This window comes from Oncorhynchus nerka, linkage group LG3 (assembly GCF_034236695.1).
Source record: "Oncorhynchus nerka isolate Pitt River linkage group LG3, Oner_Uvic_2.0, whole genome shotgun sequence".
Taxonomy (NCBI): domain Eukaryota; kingdom Metazoa; phylum Chordata; class Actinopteri; order Salmoniformes; family Salmonidae; genus Oncorhynchus; species Oncorhynchus nerka.
Genome location: NC_088398.1, coordinates 15,445,032 through 15,458,249, shown reverse-complemented (window position 1 = coordinate 15,458,249; position 13,218 = coordinate 15,445,032). Strand labels below are relative to the sequence as shown.

The 13,218-nt window shown below is 44.2% G+C and overlaps 1 protein-coding gene across 4 annotated transcripts in view; it reads left to right on the top strand.

Moving 5' to 3' along the window:
* Positions 1-13,218, top strand: part of rims2a (regulating synaptic membrane exocytosis 2a) — a 135,037-nt gene that overhangs the window by 30,073 nt on the left and 91,746 nt on the right. For 3 of the 4 annotated variants that reach the window (XM_065008799.1, XM_065008797.1, XM_065008793.1), the window contains exons 4-12: positions 1,697-1,796; positions 2,480-2,603; positions 3,205-3,251; positions 3,516-3,628; positions 6,570-6,617; positions 9,996-10,126; positions 10,610-10,781; positions 11,412-11,571; positions 11,872-11,898. In XM_065008799.1, the coding sequence (XP_064864871.1) occupies positions 1,697-1,796; positions 2,480-2,603; positions 3,205-3,251; positions 3,516-3,628; positions 6,570-6,617; positions 9,996-10,126; positions 10,610-10,781; positions 11,412-11,571; positions 11,872-11,898 (922 nt within the window). The remainder of the gene's footprint in view (positions 1-1,696; positions 1,797-2,479; positions 2,604-3,204; positions 3,252-3,515; positions 3,629-6,569; positions 6,618-9,995; positions 10,127-10,609; positions 10,782-11,411; positions 11,572-11,871; positions 11,899-13,218) is intronic. The other variant, XM_065008801.1, reaches the window with a different exon arrangement.

The following is a 13,218-nucleotide window of genomic DNA, read 5'->3' as shown; positions in this document are numbered from 1 at the left end:
AGATTCGAAATGGTCGGTAATCTGTTTGTTGCCACCCTGGACGGTTCCGATCTAGAATATGTGGACCACTACAAATACATTAGGTGTCTGGTTAGACTGTAAACTCTCCTTCCAGACTCACATCAAACATCTCCAATCCAAAGCTAAATCTAGAATTGGCTTCCTATTTCACAACAAAGCATCCTTCACTTGCTGCCAAACATACCCTCGTAAAACTGACCATCCTACCAATCCTCGACTTCGGCGATATCATTTACAAAATAGCCTCCAATACCCTACTCAATAAATTGGATACAGTCTATCACAGTGCCATCCGTTTTGTCACCAAAGCCCTATATACTACCCTATATACTACCCACCACTGCGACCTGTACGCTCTCGTTGGCTGGCCCTCACTTCATACTCATCGCCACTAGCTCCAGGTCATCTACAAGACCCTGCTAGGTAAAGTCCCCCCTTATCTCAACTCGCTGGTCACCATAGCAGCACCCACCTGTAGCACGCGCTCCAGCAGGTATATCTCTCTGGTCACCCCCAAAACCAATTCTTCCTTTGGCTGCCTCTCCTTCCAGTTCTCTGCTGCCAATGACTGGAACGAACTACAAAAATCTCTGAAACTGGAAATACTTATCTCCCTCACTAGCTTTAAGCACCAGCTGTCAAAACAGCTCACAGATCACTGCACCTGTACATAGCCCATCTATAATTTAGCCCAAACAACTACCTCTTCCCCTACTGTATTTATTTATTTTGCTCCTTTGCACCCCATTATTTCTATTTCTACTTCGCACATTCTTCCATTGCAAATCTACCATTCCAGTGTTTTACTTGATATATTGTATTTACTTCTCCACCATGGCCTTATCTCACCTCATTTGCTCACATCGTATATAGACTTATTTTCCCACTGTATTATTGACTGTATGTTTGTTTTACTCCATGTGTAACTCTGTGTTGTTGTATGTGTCGAACTGCTTTGCTTTATCTTGGCCAGGTCGCAATTGTAAATGAGAACTTGTTCTCAACTTGCCTACCTGGTTAAATAAAGGTGAAATAAAAATAAATAAATACATCTCTATCTCTCACTCTCTCAGTCCCTTTCTCGCTCTCTCTGGCCCGGCTGTTACATAAAGCCATTTCATTTAGGAGACTTCCGTAAGCTCCTTTGTATGTTGGCATTCAACTGCCATTAAGAGGGGATTTTATTTGTCTGATGCCTGTGGAGGGAGAGCGGTTCAGGGGCTTACAGAGTAGAGCAGAGCTGGGCCCCCTGGCCTGCTATAGGCCCCCCAGGCCTCAAGTGTTCCAGCCCCATGCAGAGAGAGGTGGCCCCAGGGTTCCAACACAACACACAGGGACATTCATCATTATGAAAAGAGATGTACATTTTGACTAAACATGTAGCTACTTTCTCTGTTCAAGAATAGCTTCCTATGGGCAGAATGACGCTATGTGGCTCCATATGCAATTAGAATTAGGTCTAGATCTGCAGGTTGCATTTTACCATGTGTGAATTGAATTCACACGTGGATTTTCAAACATGGTCAATAAATATGTTTCTATGAAACAAAGTGATCAGTGCATCCATGTTCCTTCCCTGCCAGGCTGCTTACACCATACTGAGGGTGTGATTATATTACAGTATAATAATATATACTAATACTATACATGTTGATGTGTTTTGCTCCCCTCATAGGTGGTGGGTGGAAAGATGACAGAATCTGGTAGACTTTGTGCTTTCATCACTAAAGTGAGGAAAGGAAGTCTAGCGGATACTGTTGGACACCTCAGACCAGGTACCTGCTGACCTCATTTTATACTACATCGCTTACCATGTTTAGAACTACATTAGCCATGTTTAGAATGACACTTACTATGCTTAGAACTACATTTACCACATGTAGAACTACACTTACTGTGTTTAAAACTGCATTTACCATGTTTAGAAGTACACTTACTGTGTTTAGAACTACACTTATAGATACAAGATTTTTTGAAGCACACTGAAGATTGTCAATACATTTCTCATGTACACAGCACTGTAGATTTAATAAGCTACTTCAGTGATTCAAGAAACATTTTGATGACTTTGTGAACTGGTGCTGAACTGGGTCAGAACCTTGTTTTAACGTCTGACACCCTTTACCCTTCATTTAATAGCACTAATTACAACATGTATGAACTAGACAGATGTGCTGTTATTTGTTACCATAAGGTTTGCGACCGAGGCCTATTCAATCATTTATAATATTACCGAAGCAGGAAGACTACAATGCTGTACTGTTTGTTTATGTGTGCTGTGTTTTCTACAATACCATTCACATTCTTCTTTTTTCCATCCTGTGGGCCTGCTCATGTTTATAACTACACGGATCATGTTTTGAACTATATTTATAACTATGCTTCCCATGTTCATAACGGCACCTTGTCAGCTGACGTCTTGATGTGTGGATGACTGACAGCATATCTTGTTTTACAGGCGACCAGGTGCTGGAGTGGAACGGGAGGTTTTTACAAGGAGCCACATTTAAAGAAGTTTACAATATCATTCTAGAATCAAAGCCAGAACCCCAGGTGGAACTGGTGGTCTCAAGGCCCATAGGGTAAGACCTCACAACAGCAACTACACTTATTACTACGGAACCATCAAAACTACAGTATATTCACATTCATACATTTGTAGAAATATGTGTCTTGCAGAGGAGAGAGTATGTGAGAAATGGAAAATGGGGGCTGAGTGTATTTCAATGTCATTTGTTTTGCCAGCACCAGCTTGTTTATTTAACATATCTGCCTCCCAACCCTCCCTCCCTTCCTCCCTCCCAATATCCCTCCCCTCCATCAGTCCTCTAGTGTGATGACAGTGTCAGAGGCTCATATGGGACTAGCAGTGCGGCACAGTGAAATGAACGGTGGCTGCTGCCTCTCTCTCTGTCTCTCTCTCTCTCTCTGTCTCACTACCCACTCTCCCCCTCTCCTCCACAAACAGCGGGATGCCAATCGTTTTTGAAAGTAGAGATACCCAGAGAAATCAGAAACCCCTTTGCTTTGTCAGTGTCTATATTTGTCCTGCTTTGTATTGCTGAGGGAGGGAGCTGCTGTACAGGAGAATGAAGACTAATGCTCTTCTTAGGACCATTAAAATACAGTGCATTCAGCATTAGCACCAATTGATCCCCTCTTCCTCCCCCCCTCTCCTTTCAGAGATATTCCTCGGATACCAGACAGCACACATGCACAACTGGAATCAAGTAAGTCTGGCTTTTCTTTCATTTCCCAATGATAACTAATTAGCCTGCGTTAGCCAATTAATCAACCTTGAAATATCAAGCTAAGGTAAAGTCAAAAGAGAGGTGATGGTATCTCATTTCTATCTCTCTACCCTACACGCTTTCTTCTTCTCTCCCCTCCCCCCTCTCTCTCCCTCTTCCTCTCTTCCTCTCCTTGAAGTATGTTACCAAAATCAGTGTTTCAGATTTGATCATGTGACCTCCTTCCTGTCTGTCCTGTCTCAGGTTCGAGTTCCTTTGAGTCTCAGAAGATGGATCGCCCTTCTATCTCTGTCACGTCTCCCATGAGCCCCGGGATGCTGCGGGACGCCCCCCAGTACCTGTCAGGACAGCTCTCAGTGAGTACCCTACTACAATACCCACAATACACCCTGGCTCTGTCTGGGCCTACATTACCTACAGGAAAGTATCATACAGTGTAGATTCACACAGAGGGTTTGAGAACAGATGTTTTCTTTCTCTCTTTCTCTGCAGTATTCAGGGAGAGTAGCTGGAGCTCTGAGAGTAGCTGGAGTTCTGAGAGTAGCTGGAGCTCTGGAGAGTAGGTGGAACTCTGGAGAGTAGCTGGAGCTCTGGAGAGTAGCTGGAGCTCTGGAGAGTATGTCGAGCTCTGGAGAGTAGCTGGAGCTCTTCAGCGTAGCTGGAGCTCTGAGAGTAGCTGGAGCTCTGGAGAGTAGCTGGAGCTCTGGAGAGTATGTCGAGCTCTGGAGAGTAGCTGGAGCTCTTCAGCGTAGCTGGAGCTCTGAGAGTAGCTGGGGCTCTGGGGAGTAGCTGGGGCTCTGAGAGTAGCTGGAGCTCTGAGAGTATGTCGAGCTCTGAGAGTAGCTGGAGCTCTGAGAGTATGTCGAGCTCTGAGAGTAGCTGGAGCTCTGAGAGTATGTCGAGCTCTGAGAGTAGCTGGAGCTCTGAGAGTAGCTGGAGCTCTGAGAGTAGCTGAGCTCTGGAGAGTAGCTGGAGCTCTGGAGAGTAGCTGGAGCTCTGGAGCTCTGAGAGTAGCTGGAGCTCTGAGAGTAGGTGGAGCTCTGAGAGTAGCTGGAGCTCTGAGAGTAGCTGGAGCTCTGAGAGTAGCTGGAGCTCTGGAGAGTAGCTGGAGCTCTTCAGCGTAGCTGGAGCTCTGAGAGTAGCTGGAGCTCTGGAAAGTAGCTGGAGATCTGAGAGTAGCTGGAGCTCTGAGAGTATGTCGAGCTCTGGAGAGTAGCTGGAGCTCTGAGAGTAGATGGAGCTCTGGAGAGTACCTGGAGCTCTTCAGCGTAGCTGGAGCTCTGGAGAGTAGCTGGAGCTCTGGAGAGTAGCTGGAGCTCTGAGAGTAGCTGGAGCTCTGGAGAGTAGCTGGAGCTCTGAGAGTAGCTGGAGCTCTGAGAGTTGTTCAGTTGGAGCTCTGAGAGCAGCTGGAGCTCTGGAGAGTAGCTGGAGCTCTGGAGAGTAGCTGGAGCTCTGAGAGTAGCTGGAGCTCTGAGAGTTGTTCAGTTGGAGCTCTGGAGAGTAGCTGGAGCTCTGGAGAGTAGCTGGAGCTCTGAGAGTAGCTGGAGCTCTGGGAGTAGCTGGAGCTCTGAGAGTAGCTGAGCTCTGAGAGTTGTTCAGTTGGAGCCATCCCAACCCAGCTTAGGACCATATATCCTGTTACCCTGAACCATGTTGCTTATTATCTGATGCCTAATTTACTCTTGGGGGAAGTGAGTAAAACACTCAGTTGAGATTAACATGGGAGGAATAAACTCTAGAACTCAAAGAGGCCAGATGGAAATAGATTAATGCTAACCTCTAACACTTATTTTGTTGTCTCAACACTCAGGATATTTAGTTTCTTGGAGAAAAAATAAAGATAGTTATGAAATAGTCACAGCTTTTCAATCCCTTTCCTTATGAAAACACATCAATATTATATGTGATTATAAATAAAAATATATCAATGAAATATATCAAAGTATCAAACAATATACCAGTATATCAGTCAAAATATATCAGTCTATCAAGTCCATAGTGTGTTTGTTTATCAGAAGAGGTGAGAAGGTTTGATAGTTGACTGCGTGTCCATAAACACTGTAAGCCTTGTACTGTAATGTTGCACTCCAGTAACACTGCTCCTGGAGCCAGAGAAGGAAGGAAGAAAAGGAAGGGAGAGAAGGAAGGGAGAGAAGGAATCTTTTGATGTCAGTGTTCTTTCTGCTTGTTGTTGTTTTCTTTGGTGAGGAGGGGGAGATCTAATCTGTGCTGCTACTAGCGTCTCCGCCTGGCTCCTCTCCTCTCCTGTCTATATGTAACAGGAGCATGGCAGAGCAGAGTGAGAGCCAGGGAGAGAAGGAGCACAGAGAGAGGTAGCAGGCACACACAGGCCCTCCAGTATTCATAGGCCTACACCCAGGAGGCCCGTGCTGACAGTTATGACGCAAATAGAACCCAGTCAGCCAATCAGGCTGCAGTTCTGATCTCTGCAATCCCTACCTGTAGCACTCAGCCCCACACCACTCAGATCCAGAAGTTCTCTCCATTTCATCAATGAGCTGACCTTGAAACCAAAATAAGAGCATTTGAATTGTACTGTAGTTAATATACTGTAGTTATACTGTAATTAATATACTGTAATTATACTGTCATTAATATACTGTAGTTGATATACTGTAATTATACTGTCATTAATATACTGTAGTTGATATACTGTAATTATACTGTCATTAATATACTGTAGTTGATATACTGTAATTATACTGTCATTAATATACTGTAGTTGATATACTGTAGTACATTACCTTGTTGGATCAAGTGCCAGTTGAATAATACATTGAATGCAGTTAGAAATTGTAATGTGTTTTTATTATTATTATTATTATTATTATTTCCAAGCCGTGTTGAGGGAACAATTGGAATTGAATACGTCATCATGACGCAAATGTTAAATGAAGAAAGGAAGGAAAGTTACAGTCCAGAGAGCACGGGAGGGAATGCTTAGTTAGAAGTCATCAATCATTTTCTGTGAAAACAGGAGCAGAGCAGCCTCTTCCTCTCTCTGAGGATTACAGTGTGGAGGTACAGGAACCCACAGATAAGGCTCTAAGACAATACAGCACATTAGTGAATAATGAGATGCAGATTGATGCTAATGAACAGTGGGGGAAAACACACACACCGCTAGATTGACTCTCCGTCCCCTCCTCCTCAAAATGTGTTTTGTGTTTTGTGGCACTGGTTCGAGTCCAGTGAGTGTGTTTTGTTGGTTGTTTTGTGTTTTTTTGTTGGTTTTATTGCATTTTTCTATGTTGTTGTTTAATTTTGCTTACCCAGAGCCAAAGCCTTAGTAGAAGAACAGCGCCTTTTGTCCCTAGGGTCCAGGTAAACACCTGTCTGACTCACAGACTGACTCTCTTTGGTCTTCGCTCGCCTTTTTCTGTTGCCTTTTTGCTTTCCTCCATCTTGGAAAATGCATACCAGGGAAATTGCAGCATCTTTCCCTTGCAGTGCGGTGCATTATGTCATTGTTATTATTATTATTCATTTATACCATATAACATGATCATACGGTTATGACAGGAGTCTCGACTCTTTGCATGACTTACTAATCTAAAGGAAATATTTCAGAGAGACACCCTTCCATTGCCAGATCCTGTAGCCTACATTCAACAGCAACAACAAGCTCAAACACATGGTCAGATCATGTAGCCTACACTCAACAGCAACAACAAGCTCAAACACATGGTCAGATCCTGTAGCCTACACTCAACAGCAACAACAAGCTCAAACACATGGTCAGATCATGTAGCCTACACTCAACAGCAACAACAAGCTCAAACACATGGTCAGATCCTGTAGCCTACACTCAACAGCAACAACAGCAACAACAGCAACAACAGCAACAACAAGCTCAAACACATGGTCAGATCCTGTAGTCTACACTCAACAGCAACAACAGCAACAACAAGCTCAAACACATGGTCAGATCCTGTAGTCTACACTCAACAGCAACAACAGCAACAACAAGCTCAAACACATGGTCAGATCCTGTAGTCTACACTCAACAGCAACAACAGCAACAACAGCAACAACAAGCTCAAACACATGGTCACAAGCTCAAACACATGGTCAGATCCTGTAGTCTACACTCAACAGCAACAACAGCAACAACAAGCTCAAACACATGGTCAGATCCTGTAGTCTACACTCAACAGCAACAACAGCAACAACAAGCTCAAACATGGTGGTCAGATCCTGTAGTCTACACTCAACAGCAACAACAAGCTCAAACACATGGTCAGATCCTGTAGTCTACACTCAACAGCAACAACAAGCTCAAACACATGGTCAGATCCTGTAGTCTACACTCAACAGCAACAACAAGCTCAAACACATGGTCAGATCCTGTAGTCTACACTCAAACAAGCTGAAACACATTGATCAACATGTTAGCTGACATGGGCATTTTGTACCTAGTCAGCTACAACAGTGCTCCACATTGGCAATTAAAGGAGGGTGTCTCCTTAAATGTTTTAGTAAAACTATTACATTTTGTGGGACAAATAAATGAGCTTATTTGTTCTGTGGAACATGAAACTAGATTGGACATCGTCCTCAATTGGCTTGACGCCCTCAGGTCCTGAATAGGTTGCTATAGCAACAGCGGCCAACAACTGGTAATCATGAGTACAACATTTGGCAAATATTTATATTGACATTTTTGAATGGCTGTAAGTTTCATGTTGCAGTTAAAGGTGGGATAAGATAACTGTCCCTTATTTTAAAGCAGATTCAAAATAAGAGTAGAGTTTGAATACAGAATTCACTTGAACTGAACAGGCAAGGTGTCTCTATCTTAACATGGAGCCTTTTTGAGGAGTTGTTTTACTCTAGCTAGCTTGTTGGAGTGTGGAATACTTATGTTATTTGGGAGATCATATTTGTATATTTGTCCCATCATGTCCTTGTCAAGCATCAGCTTAGCTTCGAACAAAATATATATACCGTATACTGTATAGGAGTTTTTGGTATGATATGCACTGTTGGTTTCCTCGTTTTAAAGGTAGGTGATGTATTGCCAACACCTCACACTATCTGTCAGATAAGGAGAGGGTGAGAATGGAAGTCTATAAATAGGTGTGTAGTGTACCCTTGGCGCAGCTCCTAGAGGTAGATCAATTAGCCTTCTGTAGAAGCAGTGTTATGCTCTACTTAACCAGGCCATGCAATAATGTCAATGTAAATGATGTGGCCGACTGTACAAGAAATATAGGCAGTGTAATGTATTACATCAGGGGTATCATTTCAATTTCAACTTTTCAAGGTGAATCTGTCAGTTAAGGGTTGTACCATCAGTCATATGGGCAGTGCTGTAGTATGGTCAGAATTGCACGTACGTCTTTTCCATAGGGGACTTGTGTTGAGGAAGTCTTCCCAGTGCAAGCTGTTTGACCTGAAGGCCCCTACTGCCTATGTTGTTTGACAATATCAGATCTCCTGACTGATCTTGTATGTGTTAAATGCTTGCTGTTGCTTTGTATTGCTGCATGCATAAAGAAATAACTATGGAAGTCAATGCAATGATCAAGACTCCTCCCATCATTATCGACATAAGTATGGGCAAGAGCTTAGAAGGCTTGATTTTTCTCCAGTAATTTCATTTCATTTTTTTTTAAACAAATATTTCCGTAAATGTTGTTTATTTCATTTCTTACTTCTAAGTGTTCTCTGTTGTGTCCATACTTCGCTCGGACAAGTGTGAAGTGTCTTTGATGCCACTCATGACAGCATGATTGATTTATATGTATATTTGACCTATACACTATCTGACACTGCATTGCAGGGCTCTACAGTGTGACCATTTTACTAGCATATGCGCCTAAATATTTTGCTGTGCGTCCTGGAATTTTAATTTAGGAGCACTAGTATGCCTACAAAAATGAAGGATTCTAGCTTTATGACCTGAAATATTAATTGTGCTCGTAAATATCTTTGTGTGTGCCTACATTTTTCAAATTAGGTGCACACATGCTCCTTGTAAAAAAGGTCAGCGTAGAGGCCTGCATTGTGTTGTATGGTTCCAAATACAATTTCACACTCAGATCAGTAAGTGTTCATTTCAAAGCATGTTGGTCTAATTCTCATGTTGTAATGGTTTAGATACCAAGAGTTAGGATACTGTAGATATGAATACAGATACACATACTGTAGAATCCTTTCCACTCAAACACACCTAGAAAATGTGGCTAGAGCAGCCGATGAATATATAGGTCATGGTAAGATTTAGGTCATGGTAAGATGTAGGTCATGGTAAGATATACTGTAGGTCATGGTAAGATTTAGGTCATGGTAAGATATAGGTCATGGTAAGATATAGGTCATGGTAAGATTTAGGTCATGGTAAGATATACAGTTCAGATCTGTATCACCCCGCCCCCCCTAAGCATGTGACCTGCTAATGCCTAAACCAGGGGTGGCCACTCCTCCTCCAGGAGATGTACTGGGTGTGCAGGCTTTAACTCCAACCCTGCTCAAATCTAACACAATCCAGGGATTTGACTAATTAGCTGCTCACCATGCAGGACCTTGATTCGCTGAATCAGGTGTGTTTGTTAGTTAATATAGAGCAGGGCTGGTGCTAAACCCTGCACACCCAGTAGCTCTCCAAGTGGAGGGTTATGAGGTCACCCTGATATAGAGCCCCCCCCTTCCCTACTGGCAGCCCAGTGACCATGTGACCCTGTTCTATCCCATCCATAGGTCAAACTGTGGTATGACAAAGTGGGCCATCAGCTAATAGTCACCATCCTGGGAGCCAAGGACCTGCCTTCTAGGGAAGATGGCCGCCCCAGGAACCCTTACGTCAAAATCTACTTCCTCCCTGACAGAAGGTAAGAGTAGAGACAGTAACTACAGAATGATCTAGCTAGCATCATTTCACTTCATTCTATCCACAGCCATTTCTTAGTGGCTTGACCGATCCTCCAATATCCTAAAGTTACCATTGGTTGATTGATACAGATTTGGGCACTCGCATAATAGTCTCACTGAATGTTGAATTTATGGTAAGAATGTCTTTGGTTTTATTTACCTATATATATTTTTCTTCTGGTAATTGAATTTGGGGACATGTCACATTGCATTTAAACTGCTACCGTCACAAAGATCATCATGTGATCACATTGACCTACACCTTCACTGCGCTCAGAGAACCCCTTCTCACACACCTGGAAGTAATGATAGAAAGTTGAACAGGGCTCCAACATGACGCTCCCTCCCCAGCTCATCCCATTGCCCTGTGCTGTGTTGACCTGTTCGGGAGTCTTTTCTACCATGGTTGTAAATAAAAACAGTTTGAATTATTGTTCCTCCAGCGACAAAAGCAAGAGGAGAACAAAAACGGTAAAGAAATCCTTAGAGCCCAAATGGAACCAGACCTTTATGTATTCTCCTGTGCACCGGCGGGAGTTCCGTGAGCGTATGTTGGAGATCACCCTGTGGGACCAGGCCAGGGTCAGGGAGGAGGAAAGCCAGTTCCTGGGAGAGGTAAGCCCATCCATCTCTTTTTTCCCCTCACAGTTTTCTATTGTTTTCTGGACAGAGACAGTCAGAAGGTAGAAAGAAAGACAGGTACAGAGGGACACGGAGACAAGGGACTGAGGCTATATTTGTAACAAGAGTCGGCAGCGCCACCACTTAACCAGACTCAGGCACTCATCCGTCTCTGATATAATACCAAACATACCCATCCAGTCAGGATTTGGACAGTAACTCTGATAGCTCAACTAATCCTACCAATAGGGTCAAGCTCTTGATAAAACCCTACATTCCATAGGAAGGATGATAGGCTACTGGGGGTTGATGTGATGCTTGCTTACTGTAACATCATCACATACTCACATACTCTGCCCTCACTGTCAATAAGGTTGCAGAATTCTGGTAACTTTCCCAGAATTCCCAGGTCATACAGAAATCCTTCCGGTTGGAGGGAAAAAGCAGGGAATCCAGAATCTTCCAATCAGGATTGCTGGAAAACCTTATTTAATAAATTATGTCGGGCCATGCCTGTGGAGGTCTTGATCTGCTCTGGAATGAGTCCAGTTAGCAGTGGCTAGTGTATTGAGGATTGTGTGTGGTGTGTGTGTGTGTAGTGACGCTGGTATGTTTCTCCTTTAGATACTGATAGAGCTGGAGACAGCCCTGCTGGATGATGAGCCTCACTGGTACAAGCTGCAGACCCACGACGTGTCCTCCATGCCCCTCCCCCGCGCCTCACCCAACCCCCAGCGCAGACAGCTCCACGGAGAGAGCCCCACGAGGAGGCTACCCATACAGAGTAGGTTACCCCTCTGCCCTAACATCCATAACCTGTATACTAGTCTATACTAGAACAGTGTAGGAAAGCTCCTGTCTGTTCGAACCCCAAACCTCAGGATAGGGAATGAGACATGAGTGTCGAACCAACCGTTCGTCTGATGATTTTGAAAAGCCAGTATGGCGGCTGGCAGGTGCCCTGTTACCAACTGTCTTTGCCTGTCTGACAAAGCCTGAATGATTTATGAGGTATTTATTACTGTTAGTATGTTCATATGGTGTTTGTTTTCTTATCCCTCTCAACTCAACCTGATACTTACAGACAAGGGGCCGTATTCGTACAATTCAGGTAACGGCCCCCGTTTGTTGTTCCACGCTGCTCCCTCCACTGAGCTCTCTCTCCACTGAGCTGTCTCTCCACTGAGCTCTCTCTCCACTGAGCTCTCGCTCCACTAAGCTCTCTCTCCACTGAGCTCTCTCTCCACTGAGCTCTCTCTCCACTGAGCTCTCTCTCCACTGAGCTCTCTCTCCACTGAGCTCTCTCTCCACTGAGCTCTCTCTCCACTGAGATCTGTCTCCACTGAGCTCTCTCTCCACTGAGCTCTCTCTCCACTGAGCTCTCTCTCCACTGAGATCTGTCTCCACTGAGCTCTCTCTCCACTGAGCTCTCTCTCCACTGAGCTCTCTCTCCACTGAGCTCTGTCTCCACTGAGCTCTCTCTCCACTGAGCTCTCTCTCCACTGAGCTCTCTCTCCACTGAGCTCTCTCTCCACTGAGTTCTCTCTCCACTGAGCTCTCTCTCCACTGAGCTCTCTCTCCACTGAGCTCTCTCTCCACTGAGTTCTCTCTCCACTGAGCTCTCTCTCCACTGAGCTCTCTCTCCACTCAGTGTTGCTGTTCATACGAAGACTCTGTCTCTCCCCTCTGCTTCAGTCCTATTGTACTGTTCTCTACCTCCAAAGTGTTCTCTCACTCCACTCCTCCATTAGCTGTCCCACAATTCCCTTTAATCCTCTCTATGCTCCCTCTCCGCTCCACCGCAGTCCTTAAACAAGATGGCTGGTCAGTCTCGACCCGGCAGGTTTATGTTTCCCAGTCCAGATCCTGGTGATTTAGCTCTATCAAAAGAGCTCTGTCCACTCCTCTGTTTGTCATTTGAATATGTTGACCACTTGTTTTCCCAGTGCAATGCATTGTCTCATCTTCTGCCCTATGCCAACACTTTCCTTTTGAAAAACACTATGATAATTGTGCTGGCTTCTCTTCTCTCCTCTGCTTGTGTCTGTGTCTGTTGTGTCTGTGTCTGTTGTGTCTGTTGGGTGTGAACTTGTATTTGCACTTGACTTGACATATTTCTATTGTACGTAACCTGCACATGTATTTCCAATGTTAAGGCTTGAGATTAGCTGGGACAATTTTTACGGGGCATCTGTGTGTGTGTGAGGTGAAAGAGCTGACCGCTCTAAAACAAGAGCGTTAAAACAGTTTCAGCCCTTCTGAGACGTGAGGTTTAGAGAGAGGCTCCCAGCTGCCAGAAAAAGAGAGTCAGAGAGAGGCTGATTTAGCTCTATCAGAAAAAGAGAGTCAGAGAGAGGCTGAGAGAGCCTCTGTTTGAGAAAGAGAATATGTTGAGAGAGCTTGTTTTCCAGAAAAAGAGAGGCAGAGAAAG